The sequence below is a fragment of the Balearica regulorum genome, chromosome 13, assembly GCF_011004875.1.
Source record: "Balearica regulorum gibbericeps isolate bBalReg1 chromosome 13, bBalReg1.pri, whole genome shotgun sequence".
Taxonomy (NCBI): domain Eukaryota; kingdom Metazoa; phylum Chordata; class Aves; order Gruiformes; family Gruidae; genus Balearica; species Balearica regulorum.
The window spans coordinates 21,303,604-21,321,082 of record NC_046196.1 but is presented as its reverse complement, the minus strand read 5'-3'; the positions used below and the strand labels follow the sequence as shown (position 1 = coordinate 21,321,082).

The 17,479-nt window shown below is 46.6% G+C and overlaps 1 protein-coding gene across 1 annotated transcript in view; it reads right to left on the bottom strand.

Annotated features, from left to right (window-relative positions):
- The window catches only part of HYDIN (HYDIN axonemal central pair apparatus protein), a 161,651-nt gene that overhangs the window by 114,443 nt on the left and 29,729 nt on the right, over positions 1-17,479 (bottom strand). The window contains exons 10-12 of the mRNA XM_075765790.1: positions 17,022-17,156; positions 10,572-10,771; positions 3,949-4,073 (exon numbers count right to left, since the gene is read on the bottom strand). Of these exons, the coding sequence (XP_075621905.1) occupies positions 3,949-4,073; positions 10,572-10,771; positions 17,022-17,156 (460 nt within the window). The remainder of the gene's footprint in view (positions 1-3,948; positions 4,074-10,571; positions 10,772-17,021; positions 17,157-17,479) is intronic.

Below are 17,479 nucleotides of genomic sequence, written 5' to 3'. Positions count from 1 at the left end.
GATGGGGAAGGGCAAGGATCTGCAAATCCCGCTTGCTCCGGACACCGAGACGGCTAGCAGCCACAGAGACAGTTCACACAGGCAGATACCGCTCAGCCCAAACCGCACACTGTGCCAGCTCTCCGGTGCTCCAAGTGTGGTGCACTGGAGAAACGTATTTAGCTGCTCTCTCTTCTCCTGTACACGAATAACCTGAATTTAGCAGAGAGCAAGTTTTGCTCCCCAGGGCTCAGGAGGGGAGACGTTACTTCATCTCCTTCCTAACTAACCCAGTGCAGGGAAAACTCAGTCTGATTGACAACTACGGAGCTGGAGGCAGACATTGCCTGCATCTTCTACCTGCCCTTGAAGTCATTAATCAAGGAGCTGAGGCTGAGCTCTCCCTTCCTTGCCCTAGGTGTGCAGAGCCACAAAGGATGCTCTGCAGCTCAGCAAACAAGTTGAGATTCACTTTAGGAGAGCTCCTACTCAGGAACTGTCAAGCCCTCCCGTAAGCTGTGGAGGAATTCAAGGGAAAACAAGGAATTAACGTGTCAAATACCCAGATGGTTCCTCAGCAGGCTTTTAGCACAAGGCTGAAGGCTTCCAGCGGGACTAAAACCACTGAGAACTACTCCTGAGCCACACGTTATCTCTCTTCTGGGGAAGCTGCTTTCTGGGGCTCTGCACCAAGGGGAGACACGACAGTAACGGAGCAGACGTTCCTGCTGGAGGGCTGGCTCTTCTTGGATACGCCGTCTCCTAAAATTCCCATATGAGTACTGACAGATCTCACCCCTCAAACAGAACAAGATCCTGCCCCCAGGCTTTTGCATTAGTCTCACAGAGCCACTGAAAGAAAACGATCTGCATAATTACTCTTATTACTGACAGCAATAAAAGCATCTCAATATATAGTGTCTGTCAGCCACACGCAAGCTCAGCGGGGCTTTGCTAATTACTGAAGTTTCCTGTGCTGACAAAGAGATCCCAAGGGACATGGCGACCGATGGGAGAAAAAAAAACCCCAGACATACAGAGGAATTTCAGCACCACAGAACCAATCTCCTGGGCTAGAAGCACGTTGTAGCACCTTGCCTAAGGTCCAGCGGGCACGGCAAGCCCCCGCATACAAGCACAGAATCAGGTCCCAGACCTTGAAGACCACCCATCATCCCGTACTGGGTACTTCTGGGACTGGAGTCTAACGTGAGTCAGGATTTAGGGAGCTCTGAGCAGAGAAGTGATTCCCCTTCCACAATTCCCAGCATCTCTCCAGCATCTCCTTTACTGGCACGGAGCATCTGCCGTGGATGTTATTGTTTCTGTGGGACTGGTGAGTTTGTTTTGCACCTCCGCCCAGCTCTGGGGACCCGTGACACATCTCCTTAGCCACGTGTCCCTGAGCAAAGCTCATCCTCCCACACCAGGCTTGTGCAGAACCCTTTCCAAACCTGTACGTGCACTTGGCACACAGGCTTCAGAAACTCCTTCCGATACAGTCATCTGTGTCAAGGTGATGATTAGGGATGAGGAGTAGCCCAGAACATCCCAAGTCACCTTCGTTTCAGGATGGGCTGGGATTTTTCAGACACACACACAGGGGAAATGGAAGAGTTTGGATATGTAAAGTGCCAAAGGTCAAGCTTTCATTGTAAATTGTTATGCTCTTAGCAGCAAAGACATCTTACTCACACTCACCTGTACAGTTTGCAGCAACAGGACCACCACCACATACAGTCTAGCCAGGGGACAGTACCTGAACTCCTAACCAGGACGGTCTGAAGGGTGCACAATTTAAAGCCACCAAATGATAGGCAAAGGGAAAATTGCAACTTATTCACATCAAAGAGCTCTAAGTTTGCTTCAGCAACACTGGGGACAGATTTGACAGCAAACATTAAAGCGATACAACACACACCTGATCGCACCTAACTCACAACGGTGTGGTTCATCAAGAACTACTTCTGAGCAAGTCAACCCAGACACACAGTAAAGCAAGAAAAATGCCTCCCAACACCCTAAACTGCTATTTTGCTCTTAGCGCTTCTGTTTCATAACAACCAGGCTGTTGGTGGCTCTGGAAGAACAACCCGGCTGCTTTTGGTATGCGAGGCACAGGGAGTCTGGCTTAGAGCAGGACAAATTAGCCAGGGTTTGCCAGGCGAGGTTGGGTGATATTGTCTGGTGCTCTGCACTACACCTGCAATAAGCAGCTTTTAAGACTGATTGATTAAATGTTTCGGTTTCACTTTAGCAATTAATCTCAGCAGCCTTTTACTTATTTGTATGCTTCAAAGCTAGAGAGATAATCCCTTAATTATTCCCTTGCTCTCCTTTCTCAAGCCGTGGTTTATTTAAAAATAACCGTGGCGTTGTAGTGACAGGCAGGAATGAAATCCTGGGTTCATCTCCCAGGTAGCCGCACGTGTTCCTGGGAGGTTGCCCATCTCCGAGCCAGCATCCATGGCCTATCCATGCAAATATTAACCCTGGAGGATCCAAGTGTTTCAGTAAGAAGAAGATTCAGGATTTCCAAGCAAGCCATCAAGATCCAGGCTCTGATTATTCACTCAGTCTTCTCAGTCACAAAGTATAAACCCTACAGACTCTAGTGTTACTACTGATTTAGCCCAGAGAAAGATCTAGCCCTCTGAATTTTATCCCATAGATTCTCTACACACATACAAATGAAGCGCTTTTTGTGCTCCTCCATCTGAAGTTTCAGTCCTTCTTTCAGGAAAGTGTTATCCAAAGCCACGAGGTTCTCTGAGTGAGCAAAAACCCTTCTCTGAATCTGTCATTAAGCGAAAAATATTAAGCAAAGCTGTGATAACTCATAAGGCTACAAAGAGCACTGAGAAGATATAGGAGCATTTTTATAACCTCTATAAACTCAAGACAACTAAAACACTCATTGCTGGGCTAAAGCATCACAGCATCACCCAGGTTAGGGCACCGTGCTTCCCAGGAGCAAAGTTCAGGAGCAGGGACAAAACAAACCTCTTCCAGGCCAGAGAAAACACACAAACACACTCACGCAACTGAGAAAGCGTCTCGTTCAGCATCACAAGATACCTCTGCTGAACCAAGGCCCGCAGAAGCATTTTAACATTCCTTGAGTTTTTCCCCATTTATTCTTAAAATGACTTATAAAGCTGACAGTATTTCATAGAATCACAGAATCTTTAAGGTTGGAAAAGACCTCTAAGATCAAGTCCAACCATCTGTGGCCTGATCTTGGCTTCTCGTAACCTAGTATAAATTTTATACCTGTCTCTTCCTGCCAAATGCCAAGAGCCCTCAAGTCCCGGCTGCTTTAGTCCTGATGTTGTCAAGTGTGGGACGTAGAGGGCAACGCAGAAAAAGGGGCTGTGGCAAGACGACGGGGAAGCAGCACGTGGAACAGAGGTGTGTAGGGGACAGCGGGTGCTGGAGAGAGTCCAACAGACATCCCCGTGTTATACTTCAAATATAGCACTGGCTAGGAATAAAGCTTCACACATGAGTATGCATGCTGTAATGGAGAATCAAGCTCCATCCTTCCTCCGCTCAGCAAATCCCAGGAAAACAGATTCCAAAAAAAAAAGTCTCATTCCTGTTTGAGGGGATCCACTTTAACAACCCCCTAAACACCAACTATTTTTTACTTTTCTTTGAGGTAAAGCTGGGACAGGGGAGGTACACCCAGAGAGGGAATTCAGGTGGCTGGGATGACGGGGAACAACAGCAGGTGACTGTCACGGGGGGTGCGGGGTGACAAACACCGTGATGACAACAGGGTCACCCAGGACATACAGAACAAGGGCAGACTCAGCCTTTGCCCTCCTAAGCACTGAAACATGCAGAGGTTTTGAAAGAAAAGCTTTTAGAAGTAGTTGGCAAAGCAAGTTTAACATTATTCGGCTTAGAAAGGACTCCGTTTGGAAGGACGTAGAGAGTGTGCACCACGCAGTGCCCGGCACTTACCTGTGTCATAGTGAACTATCAGGGATCTGGAATGATCCCCAGTCTTCAGCGGGTGGAACTCCACTGTTACTTGCATGGTGTCACCGATCCCAAGCGTCCCCACGGAGGGATGGACGGAGAAGGGGCTGCAACAGAGACACACACGCACATCAGGACTATCGTGGCAGGTTTGGGGACTAGATCTCTCCTGCAGTCTGGTTCACTTCACCTCACTGGTGCAAGCAAGGAGCAAACAAACCACAGGCAGGAGAAGAAAAACAGAACCTACAGCATCAGAAACAGAGCTGCCGACTCATTTCTGAAGAGATCCAGCCCTCAGAAGATCCAACGGTATTTTTATACCATTTTATACCAACCTCATCTCCCCCATATTCTGCAGCCAGTGCTCTGCAGTGAGGTTCAGGAGTCCAACTGCTTGCCATACGATCAGTGAAGGGTTTTTGAAGAGCAGAGAGATGGTAAGAGCTATTTGCAGGCACAACTTGACACTGATTTCCTCAGGAATCTGTCTTTTCCTGCTTTACCTATAAACCTCACCTCAAGAGATGCAAATGTCAAGGCAATACCTGTCCCAGTGAGATTACAGCCTAGAAATCAGGGAGAATAGAAGTCTCTCTTGAAGACCAGAGAATAATAATGGTTTAATTTGCAGAATTTTTTTTTTTTTTTTTACCTTGAAAACATCCTGGTTTAGCCTAAGAAAGGGCACGTTTTACCAGCATTTCAATGAAAGCTGCTCTAAGAAAAGGAACAATCACAAAAATCCAAATGAGTGCAGCAGCAGATTAGAGCAATACAATGACATGGAAACAAGACACAAAAGGAGTACACCATTTACAACCGGAACGATTAAATCCCTGGCTAAATGAAGAATCGTTACCAGGAGCATATCAAGGCGAGTTTAACAGGAGGTTTTCTATGTATTAACAAGCAACGCAATCTGGGACTCTTGGATTACAATCCAAGCTCCATACCTGTTTGCTCAGCCCACCAGACAAATTCTGTGCAATGTGTCGGAAATAATTATGAAAATGTGTTAGTGTACTTTGGATTTAATACAAGCAATTATGATTTGTCACCAGGTAAACAGCTCTTGGCTGATAGGCACAAAATTCAGCGCTTTAACACTGCGGGGTAAGTCAGATGAAACGTGCTTCTGCACAACAGCAGCTGGGCTTCATGGCTCCCGCACAGCCTGTGCTTACAAAACAAAAGTTATTTGGTTTAGTGCTTTGCTGATGGTCAATTTTTCACCTTAAAAACAAGCTCTGGAGAGTTTCACCATGATTAGACAATGCACCACACAAAAATAATGAGAACAACTGGAGCCATGTGCAAGCTGAACTGTGTTCATGTAGGTAGCGACAGCTGATGAAATTGCTGGAGTTTCTGCTCATTAAGGAGATATTGCTGCAATTAGAGGCCTGACCTCTTCCCATTACAACTAGTGAGAACATTGCTACTCACTCATGGAGAAGCACTGGGCCCGCAACGTTTACATGCTGGACCTGAGAGTTTTGAGAGAAGATGACTTCAGGGGATGTCTGAGAAAGAAGGTATCTTCATATTTTCAAATTATCAGAAGATGATCCAACCAAGTTTAGGACTTGGTTCTCAGGACTGAGAAATGGAGCACAGATCAGATATTTCATCTCCTACATCCCACTGTGGGCTGTAGCCACAAGACAACTCTGCTACTGCTGTAGCAGGAGCTCGTTAGCCCTCACATAGACCTGGTTCTCCAAAGATGCAAGCTCCATGGTTAAACTTAACTCCTCTGCATTTCAGTCGACATCACTAAGCTGTTCCCTGCAGCCTACAGATAAGAAGAGATGCTAAGGAGACATCCCTGACACACTGCAATAGCCAAATGGAAACCACGGCCAAGAGATGAAGCTGGCAGGCTAAACTTTGGCCTGTTACCCATTAATTGCAAGCTGTTCTTTAAGATAATTCGTGTCCTGTTAGATCTACTCTTTTAATGAATCACTGCTGCTCCTGAAAGACAGGAACGATAAGGTTTGGAGGGGTTTTTTAATAGCTTTTCTTCTGACATGCTTTTTAACTACGTCCATTTGTATGCTTGCTTTGTTGTACGACATCTAAACTTTCACAGGTCCAGATCTCCCAACGGTACCTTGCAATCCCCAGCTTGTACAACCTCATCTAGCCATGCCAATCTAGGAGAGACCTTCCCACCAGCGCCTGCTGAGATCTTGCCTATTATTGTCCTTCAGAAAGAGAGCAACACTAGATTTGTAAGCAATTTCATAATTATGTGTTTTGGAATTTACATCTTTCTTGCTTTCACCAGGCATCTTGACAGAGCTGAGCAAAAGTTATGTCTCATGAGGATACCAAGGGCCAAATACTCATGACAGTTTAGAAACACAAGTGAACAAAGCTGGCAACTCTCAAACCACCATGCCTCCTCTTCTCCTGCAGCCATACATTTGGTAAATGCAGCGTACAAGGAGGCTGCAACATACTACAAGTTCCATGGTATGTTTATCCTCTACGGCCAGGCTCTCTTTGGTCTACTGGTGCCTTAATTTGTGTTATAAAATCATTTAAGTTTGGGAGAATCGATTTCATTAAAACTACCTCCAACCCCAAGGAAGACAATAAAATTACCCGTGACTGAATTGCCTCATCTGTCCACTAAAGACCTACTGGAGGCAAAAAAAGCCAAAGATCATTTAATCTTAGCGTATATCACTTTTTAGCAATGGTATAACAGCCAAAGTTAAGCGGTATAACTATTCCAGTGAAGTCAGTCTGCTAGGTCAAAGCATCCAAGACTCAACCTTTCCTTCTTCCGCTGCGCCTAGGCTCTACTTTCATCTCCTTGGATGGTCTTTGTACATCCTGTAGTAACTCCCTAGTCTCACACCTCCATGTAGTATATGGGTACTATAGGGAAGGATGCAGGGGATGTCCGAGCACTCTGCCTTGCAGGATAATTTCCTGAGCTTTCAGAACTGGGTGGGGACATTCCTAAACAGATCTGATCTCAGACCGATCCTCTCCAGCCCCACAGCACAGCACAATGTCTGTCATGTCAGGAAAAAGCAGCCCTGCACGGAGATCTGCTCCCAGACACCATTTTCAACTCAAACCTACTGGAATGACATTTATCTCCGTGAATGTCATGGAGAAGAAACTCATTATCCTGCCCTAACGATGAGAACGACAGGAAGAGACTTTCTATATTTATACTATTATTTTTTATTACCAAGCAATGCAGTTAAGATCTGGGTACAGACATGCAGAGGGAGGACAGGCACAAAGCCAGGCTGAAAAATGGGGAGTGCTTTGGTGGGTTTTTGGTTTTTTATGAAAAAGTGGTCAAAATGTGAACATGTTTTCTGGGAGCTACCGTGGCAGGGGAGAGCTCTGAACGAGGAACAGAAGAATGCTGAATTGGCCCCATGGATTCACTTAAGAGCTTCTCCTTGGAGTGAAAAACACAACAAACAACATGTGAGACCTTAGACAAACGAGTAACAGGGAAGGAATGTCATCATGACATGACCAGATGTAAGAGCTGAGCTCTTGGTACTGCGAGGAAAGGTCGGGATTGGAGACAGGCTGAAAAAGGCGCTGAGGTGAGCGTGGAACAGTTATGCTTGGTGCCAGAGAAGGGAATCCAGAGGGGAGGCAGAGAAAAGCCGTCTGAGCAGGACAGTGGACTAGGAAACGGTGGCATCGGCAGCTGGCTTGCAAATGGGCACGAGCCTGAATTCGCCCAGGTCAGAAACAGAAGTCGCATCAACTAACCCAAAAGTTTAAATTATATAGAGATTAATGGATAGAGAGGTCAGCTGATGGGTCTATGCACTTACACAAATCTCTCATTCCCTTCTACTCCACTAATCATCCTCCTCCTCCCCTACGCATGTGTGCCTGTACATATCACCACACACCAACGCTACCATGTGATGTTAACACTGGCTTTAACACAACACCACGTCCTTACTCAGCAAAAGTTAAGCACACATTCAACTTCGGCTGCTTAAATTCTCCACTAAACAAGAACAGACTAAACCAGACCTGAATTTAAGCCTGTAAGGCAGCACTCCTTCCCCCTAGCACCTATGCCATAACTCTCCATTACTGCATCTCGTATTTACACTTTAAGCGCTCCAGGACAGGGAACATAAGTCATTCATTTCCAAAGCACAGATTTAAGTGTTCCGTGATAATAATTAATCATCAAGTTATTATAGAAGTCATTCAAAAGAATTAGTGACATTAAATTAAAGCTTTACTACCTCTGTTAATAATGATGCAGCTTTTTTTTACAACCTCAATAACTGGGAAATTAATCCCCTAACATTAGTAGGGGAATGGCTTCTTGTGAAAGCCTCTGTAAATATATTTGTACAAAGACAATTGCCTGCTAATGATCTACCAGGCCTGTGGAATGGTGTATGGGTTAGATTCTCAAGTCAACTTGCCATATCAGCCAGGAGGCCAAATCTTTTCTGCTGGGCTTGCTAGAACCAGAGGGCTCACGTGGGACCTCAGCAGTAGGTAACTGAGCAACTTCTCATAGCACAAGCAGCAAGGAACCAACCGTTGATCGGTGCTATCAAGGGACTCAGTCATTCACGTGAAAGTTCAGAGGCACTCAGAGCAAGAAGAGAGTCAGTGCAATGCAATGATGATGTGTCACGTGATATGGTCCCCAGCACTGGCTGGAATAACCACTCCTGGCACACCACGGCCTCATCACATAGGGACAACGTGGTAGTTCTGGTCTTGTCCTGCAAGGGGACATCCTGACCTGGTCAACAGGAGGGAACACTCAAAATTTGGTGGAGGATATCAAACCAGGGGGAGTAGTTGACACACCAGAGGCTGGGGGGGCTATTCAGCAGGACCACAACGGGCTGGAGAAATAGGCTGATGTGAACTTCACATCATTCAGGGACGGGAAATGCAAAGTCCTGTATTCGGGATGGAATAACCCCTAGTACAGGCTGGGCACTGATGGGATAGAAAGCATTTCTACAGAAGAGGACCCTTGGGGCTGGAGCACAGGACATGCAGGGAGACACCAAGGTAAATGGGTTTGTACAGTCTTGAGAAGGAAAGATGAAGGTTGGTCTTACTTGTGGTGCTCAGGTGATCTCCAGAGGTCCCTTCCAAAGTTAGCCTAGGATTTTATCTCTTAAATCAGCCCAATTCCATTTCACATATTCCCCCAAATTTCTTGTATTCCCTACACATTTGTGCATACGTGTACAGGCAGATGGTAGACAGGCAGGCATTAGAGGAACTCAACCTTTAAGAAAGTTCCTAGTGAAGAATTCGTAATGACCTTTTGCTGAACACTTAAAGCAAAAAAAAGAGCAGAAACACAGAAACTTCAGAGTATTTAAAAAGAAATCTGAATGAAAGTGGAGGTGACAATTATAATAAAATGCTGCTCATATTCGAAGATTTAAATCATCGGTTTGAAATTTCAAACCGGCTTTCAGAAGTTCATAATGAAATGGAAGATACGACAGATGCCCTCAGCTGACAAAAGGGAAATCATATCAGCTTTTGATCTCTGCACACATGCAATCCGGTTATTCAGAATTATGCTTTTTTGTGTAGTTTGAAATAAAACTTTTGCAATGCTTCCCATTTCGTTCGTGCAAATCAGGACTGAAATATTTGATTGCTGAAGTTCGAAAACTCTTAAAATCCCTATCAAGCAAGATTCAGCATAGGCTGTATCACTCAATAGTTGGGAAGCGTATTGCAAAAAGATGCTAGACATTTACTGGGTATTTATTTTGGTGGTGACAACTAGATCTGGAAATCTCAGAGGAAATATCTACAGTGATTTACAAGTTCCTGCCTACATATTTTCCACAGTGAAAAGCAGCAGCCTGCTTAAATAGCATCCTATAAGCCTGCTTAAATATCTTTGCCAGGCTTTGGTGGAAACTTCTCTCGGACCCTCACAGGAGAAAAGTAAAAATTCTTCTTTTGAGCCCTGTTTTCTTGGGGAAAAAATTGAAGCAACTCAGGTGCACCAAGCCAGAGAGCAGGTCTTTGCTGCATTCTTGACCTCAGCTCCTACACCAAGCCCTCCGGGACCAAACAACTCTCCACTAATTACCAGCCAATCGAACTGGTTTCCTTGCAGATGCGGTGTCAAAAAAGCATTACCCTCTCCAATTCAGCAAACAGGAAAACCGGTGGCTGTCTTCTGAGAGCAAAAGGAGCAGCACAGGCTCTCCACAACACAATTCACATCAGGCATTTGATGAGGGTACCACCGAAATACCACGTGCTTGTGCCTCCATCCCCCCAGAGAACGGGTGTATTTGGCTGACAGCGGTGTGTAACCATTTCAGGAGGTTGCAAGCTAGCTACTAACCTATTCTAGCACTCTCCAGGTAATCTGGGAGAGATAAAACTCGAGAAAAAAAATGCCCCCAACCCATGCACCAGAGACTTGCTGCATCTTTTGCCTGTGCCCTCATTAGCACTCTGGTTTGGGGCTGGAGTGGTTTTGAAGCCTCAGCTTGAAGCTCAGATGCTCTGGTTCCTTTTTGTTACTGTTTACCAACTATATTATCACTCCTTGGTGTTTTGCACAAATAAAAGAGGAGCTCCTGTACCTTTGAGTGCTGATGCAGTAGCGGGCCTCCCGATTACCGATGTTGCGAACCAGCAGAGTCTTCTGGGTGCTGTATTTGACTGGACAGACGGAGAAGTTGACCTGGTCAGGGAAGTCCAGGATAGCTCGGGCACCGATAGCTCGGATTGGCACAATAAACTTTTCCCTTTCTGTGATGCAGGTGAGCTGGTGGAAGTAATCCTGAAGGGAAAGAAACAATCTCAGCACAGGACATTTAGTACTATCCCCATGGCAGAAGAAAAACTGCTGTTTTCTACGACTAGCAGTAGCGTTCAGTAATGTAATGGTCCTTTTTACCTTAATGACCTTTCATTCCAGTAGCATGACTCAGACAGGGCTGTTCACTTGCAGAGAAGAAACAACCTCACTGATTCAGCTGCTTTTGCAGCAAGCTGGCAGAACCAGACAAAAATTATCTGATACTTTCATGCTGAGGCACCAAAATAGAATAATTTCATGTAAGGAATTACAGCAGTAACAAGAACCTGCTTCGATCACCGCTGCAGACTAATAAAGGCACAAGTAAGAACCCGGTTGTGCCACGGCACTAGCTCCAATCCCAGCAACGCAGCAACCTCGTTGAAGCTTGGCAGGGGACGCTCAGCTACGTTTTCAAAAGGACTTTGCCACGTGCACGATCGACAGTCAGTCTCTGGTGAAATACTTAATGAGGTGGATACGATAATTGGTTTAATGTCAGGTGAGCATAGGGTACATGTGTGCTTCCCAGCCCTTTCCATAGCATCACAGGGACAAGGCTGGGGACACACACCCGTACAAAGCTGGCTGATCCACCTCCCCACCCCAGGACTGGCTCCGCTCTATACCCAAACTATTCCGGAGACATGTTTGACAAGTACTTAAAGCACTAACAATTCCACCCCTGCCCTCAGCAGCCTGTTCCAGCTCTACCCTAGACTTAAAGAGAGTTCTTCCTGCGTCTAATCTCAAATTTCCCTTTACATCTCATCCTAGCCTCAGGGGATGCAGGCGATAGCTTTGCTTTCTCTCTGCTGCATATTCTGGCACGTCTCTCTTGTAAGGTCTCTAGAATAAGTGCCTTGGTGCCTTGTTTGCGTGCTTTCCTGAGGCAGGTGCTATGCGGAACCGCAAGCCGGAGACACGCAGACATCCCTACGAGAGCAAACTGTGCTACTCCCAACCCTTGGCTTGCTCAGAAAAGAGCCAGACACTTGTCATCCTGTTGTCCCCCCCAAGCTGTCTGGCATTTAGCAGTAGGGAGGCGAATTAAGCCACCGAAATCATTTTACTGTGGGGTTGAGCAGCTCGATCTCCAGATGTACGGTGTGGCACCACTGCGCTGAGCATCCCCTTGCCCCCGCTGAAATCGGTGCTAAAGCTGTCGCAGTAGGGCTAGGAGCCATTACCTCCAGCAGCTCTTATTGACAAGTTGATAAAAGCTCTACCTCTTATCACTCACTTGCTGTCCTGAGCTCCCCCCCCAATGCTTTTAACTCATTTGAGATTGTCTGCTTGCTGCTTCAACAATTATAAAATATTTGATTTAGGAATTGCACGCAGCAGCAAACTCCCTTAACCGGAACTGATTCAGATTCCTCTGGGCTTGGGATTTCCTGCTCCCATCCCTGTCCTCTCCAAGCCTAGAAGGGACTTCTGGAAGGGACGTAAGGCAGCCAGACGAGGCGCAGACATGTAGCTATTGCTTTGACACAACAGCTAACACCCAGTGCCTACCAACTGCTTGCTCAGCCAGGGTTTAAGGTTGCAGATGCTGTCACATCCAAGATGTAAAAAGAATAAAGGATTATTTTTTTTTTCTCTAGACATCTCAAATATTCACACTGGAAACTGCGGAAGGGCTTTTGCTTCTGAGATTTGGAAGGTAAAATACCAGGAAGGGAACTGTGGCAAACTAGCTGCAGAATTGAATATCACATTTCAGGAGAGCGTTTCTTCTTCAGCAAGTCCTTCTGAATTAGCAGTTTTGTACTCAATCTCGCAGCTTAAGCCCTCTAAAATAAAAGCTATGGGCAGCCCACGTGAATTTAAAGCACCTATTATCTGCGTACTTCACGTCCTGAACTGTTTAGATCTTCACAAATTGCATTAGCAAATGAAGAACGCTGATTTTTTTTTTTTAATTATTATCATTTTGGCCACACTACTGTAACAAAGGCATTGTAAATCCAATTGAAAGCTGCGTGCCTTATCAAATCTTGGCATGCCATATTTACTTATCTCTCCCTTCCAGATGCCAGGTAGACAGAGGAGGATGCAAGGAGTTCAGATCAGCAGGGAGATAAAGAAAAAAGAAACTTCAACAATCGCAGGTATTTGAGGGAAATGAAAGGAAATCATTTTCAAGTCATTGTCATTGCTAAGGAGCAAGTGGATCAACAGCAATGTGAGGAGGAGCCCAAGGAATAAATCTCCCCCCAAAGCAGGCACAGGCAGCCTTCCCAGCTCCATGGCTGGTGAGGGGCACGGGGACTGCCTGCGCAGCAACGCACGGGGACAGGGACGTCACCGGATCACAGACAGGTTTGGGTGGGCAGGGACTTCACAGCCCACCCAGTCCCACCCCTGCCGCGGGCAGGGACACCCTCCACTAGCCCAGGTTGCCCAAAGCCCCATCCAACCTGGCCTTGAACACTGCCAGGGAGCCAGGGGCAGCCACAGCTTCTCTGGGCACCCTGTGCCAGGGCCTCAGCACCCTCACAGGGAAGGATTTCTGCCTCCCATCCCATCTCCATCTCCCCTCCTGCAGCTTCAGGCCATTCCCCTTGGCCTGTCACTCCCTGCCCTTGGCACCAGCCCCTCTCCAGCTTTCCTGGAGCCCCTGCAGGGACTGGAAGGGGCTCTAAGACTTCTCCAGGTACATGAAGGCAAGGCCAACACAACAAGGATCTGGCCTCAGAGACAACCACGACCTTGAGAAAGCTGCCTCTTGCCATTCACACGCAAGCACGTTGTGCGCCGAGCCCTCCTCCCAGGGAGGCCCTGGGACATCGCTTCCCACACAAAGCTGGGCTCAGCAAAGCTTACAATCTACAGGTACGGTTGAAACCAGTTTAGAGCCTTGTTTTACTTTGCAACTGCAAATCCTCAGACTGTTTCAAACCAGGTTTCTAAATAACCATGCCTGGGCGAGACAGGGGTTGCATCACTTCTGTGCTTTAAGACTGCGTTTAGATGCAGCTTCAGGCTACAGATTTTCATGAAAATACAACTTCATCCTTCATACAACTCCTCCCAATTTCAAGAAAAACACAGATGATTGTACAACAGTTCCTCTTCTCTTCCTCCCCTTTGATAAGCAATAAGTTACAAGCTCCGGCCTTCCACGTGTCACCACTGGCATTTGAATTCACATCCACTGAAATGAAAGCAACTTCTTGTCTCAGAGGCGTCAGTTCAGGCTCTTTGCAAACTCAGGCTAACATTAATTACTGTCACAGCAATACCAACCTTAACTGCCCGCTACGGCAAACTCAGACCTCAGTTTTGCTGCATAACCGATCCTAAATACTTCATTCCGGTTCATTTTACACAGGGCCGTTTGCCTTGAGCTTCTGCCCCTTTCCTCTCCTCCCAAGAGTCATCTGAAAAGTACACTTGGAACAGCTTCTGCATGCTGCAAAACATCTAACAGGGCTGGGCTGAATTTTAAAGGAGTTAATTTCAGTAATGCAATAACTCATCATCCTGTCATATTTCATATTAATCAATGAGCATTAATTCAGTCTCCACTGAGCATCAGTAATGAATTTTGCAAACCTTACAGACTGAACTTGTATTGCCTGAAAATATTGTATCGCTACAGTGAAAAGAGCAAGAGGACAAAACAGAATAAGCTGTGCCATGTTCTTATAGGCTTCTCGCTTCCTTCTTCCTTGAAGGTAAACTATTAATAAGCCTGAAGGACACACAAATGGACATGTTCCTGTCTGCTGTTTGTTTGCCAGTCACTTCCACAATGGTTTCCAATTAGGCAGAGACTGTCAGACCATAATGCAAAGGACACGCGGGAACGCGGGGTGGCACGAGAACACCCACGCTGTACAACCGGAGCCGTAAACCAGAAATGTTTAAATCAGAAGCAGCAATTCCCAACTAATTGGAAATGTTGCCCAGCAGAAAAATTAGCATTTCATATTTATAACGCAAGTGCCAATAAACAAAGACACAGAGCAGCTATTTATTTACTTTCTGACAGTCCAATCATGTGGCCCATTCCCAAATGCCTGAGACACAATAAGAAATTGCTCATTTTTCAAGAAAGGACTACATGGCACATGGCATTTCAGCCACCGACAACTCATACGGTCCTTTTATTTAGGGCTGAGGTGCAATTTTCCTCCCATGAATCAGGAATTACTTCGCTCAAGCCAGACTTACTCCAGGGAAGAACAAATTCAAAACAAGAGAATTACATAAACCAACTCCACCCCAAGAGCCCTGGTTATTCCACCAAGCCTGACGGAGGGGTTCGCACCCGCATCCCAATCCGCTTGGTTATCCACAATCCCTGCGGATCACGGAGCAGGGTTGTGCAAAGGTAGTAGGTGGCTTTACAGAACCATTTCCCAGAGCCCAGCTCTTTGCTAAGGGGTTTGCAAGGTGCCATGCACCTCCTGACCACGCTATTGATGCATTCCTAGCTGAGCTACAGCGCTCTGGTACTTCGCTGACTCACGCTCCATCAACGTGGACAAAACATTCCCCAAAATTCTGATTCTGCTGTACAAATGCCCGCGTGGTCCTCAAAGAGCGGCACGTACCCCTCTCCCGACACCCTGCGCAACCCCTGCAAGGGGCACGAAACCCGGGTCGGCAGAAACCGCCTGGACGTCGCTGAAGCTGTGTAGAGGACCTCTCGCTGGTGGAGCTCCCTACGCCACACACTCATCGGTTTGAGGGCAAGACAAAGGACAAAGTATCAGACATTGGTGCTCGCGGGGTTATCTCACCCTTCTTCTATTTGTGGTGATGGTCGTGTGTTGCTCTGCTGCCTCTCTAAACTTGAAGAGCAGCACTTTGCCCTTCATGGGCACCGATTTACCCCTTCCACCCCAAACCTGAACACTAATGAATACTAATAAATCACATTTTAAAGGCACCAGTATACTTTGCAAAGCCTACCTCAGTGAGATTAAGCTCTCGTGTCACTTGGGTAGTTTGGAGAACTGCCCTAGGCCAACATCATTTTTACCCTAAATATTAATGAAGTTAAATAATTCCTCAGTCCCTACAAAGGAACGGATTACCTCACAAGCATGGGGAGCTAGCAACTACGGGGCATTTCCTCTTTAGTTTTCTATATCCATGCTGTGGACAAAGCACTGAACAATTGCTAAGCAGCAAATGGAAGATGAGAAAACAGCTATGCCCAAAGAGATCCTGCACCTCTAGCCTGGTGCAGAAACATCAGCTGGCTCAGAGCTATCCCCTCACCTTGTCTATACATGCTCTTTTCAGGCAGATGTCTCAAATATCACCTACAGCACCAACCTCCTGCTGAGTTAAGGCTGTTTAAGAGCTCAGCGTGTCTGTGCCAGGCCAGCTCCCTCTCCCCAGGCTCGCAGCTGGATGGCAGGCAGGCGTGTATCCGCAGGGACAGCACAGCTGCAAGGCTCGAAAACAGAGGGTATGAAAAAGCATCATCTTTGCTCCGGTCCAGAGTGAGGGAGGGAAGTGGCTGCCAGATGGGAAAGAGAAAAGCTCTCTGGATCTATTTGTTCCTCTAGTATTTTCCATAATAATTAAACCCCTACCATTGAGTAGAAAGATGGCTAAACATCTTATCAACACCCATCCCTGCCATTTTCCTGCTGTTCCACATGCATCCTCCCTCGTGAACGCTCACGAAAGCGCAGGGAGGGAAAGTGCAGCCCGTCAGTCCCTGCTGCAGCAGCTGGCAGCACCATGCAATGCCACGATGCGAGAAGCTGCAGACTGCCTGACCGCAGCAGCGGCTACAACCAACCTGCAAAAAGGTGATGACTTTAAGACATAACCTTCAGCTGTCTCACTACTGCGTCCAACATGATATACGTGAAGATGACTCCAGGTTTCAAAGGTCCTCCAAATAACAGGTTGCTTTTAAACAGATTTTTTATTTATAATTAGTGGAGCAAACACATAAGTATGCAGCAATGGACAGACACTAGAAACCAACACCTTGAGAGGTCAGCCCACCAGAGACTCTCTCATCCCTGAAGCCAACATGCATTAAATGTCCCAATGCTGAAGGATAAAAACAGTCTGAAACACGTAAGAGCTTCCAACCTGTGAGAGCACAGTCTTCACCATGGGGAAAGAGTTTCCCCCAGTTCTAAATCCAGTACAACTCTACTGAAGGCAGGACAGTTCCTCAAACCCCACACCAGACGCCCTGTTTGTTCACCTTTCACTTAAGGCACCAACCTCTTGGGATCTCCGATCTCACCTTGTTCTCATTGGGGGTGAAAAGGATGCGGTAAGTTGAAAGCATGCCAGGTGCTACCTTACGGCACACAGCATTGAGGCTGATCAACTTGAAATAAGGTGAGTTCTCCAAGGTGACCTTCACCAGCCGAGGAACCTGCAGGAAAGACATGAAACTGATATTGCCACTTGTGGAAACACAAGCAGAAGAGACTTGACCATGCCCTGGTGACATCCCTCCTCAACCACCTTTCCAAAGCACTTCGAGCTCTGAAGGTACACGCATGTAAAACACAAGGATGAACTTGAATAGCTCTAGGCTGGAGGCAGTAGGACAACACCCTGCCATGAAGGAACCACCGAGCAAGTAAGACACCAGCAGAATGCAGATATAATACCTGAATCAAGTCATCCCCATCTTCAACAAGCCCAAAGAACCTGCTTGCTTCTGCCTGCACACATCCATGCAGTCATGTCTCC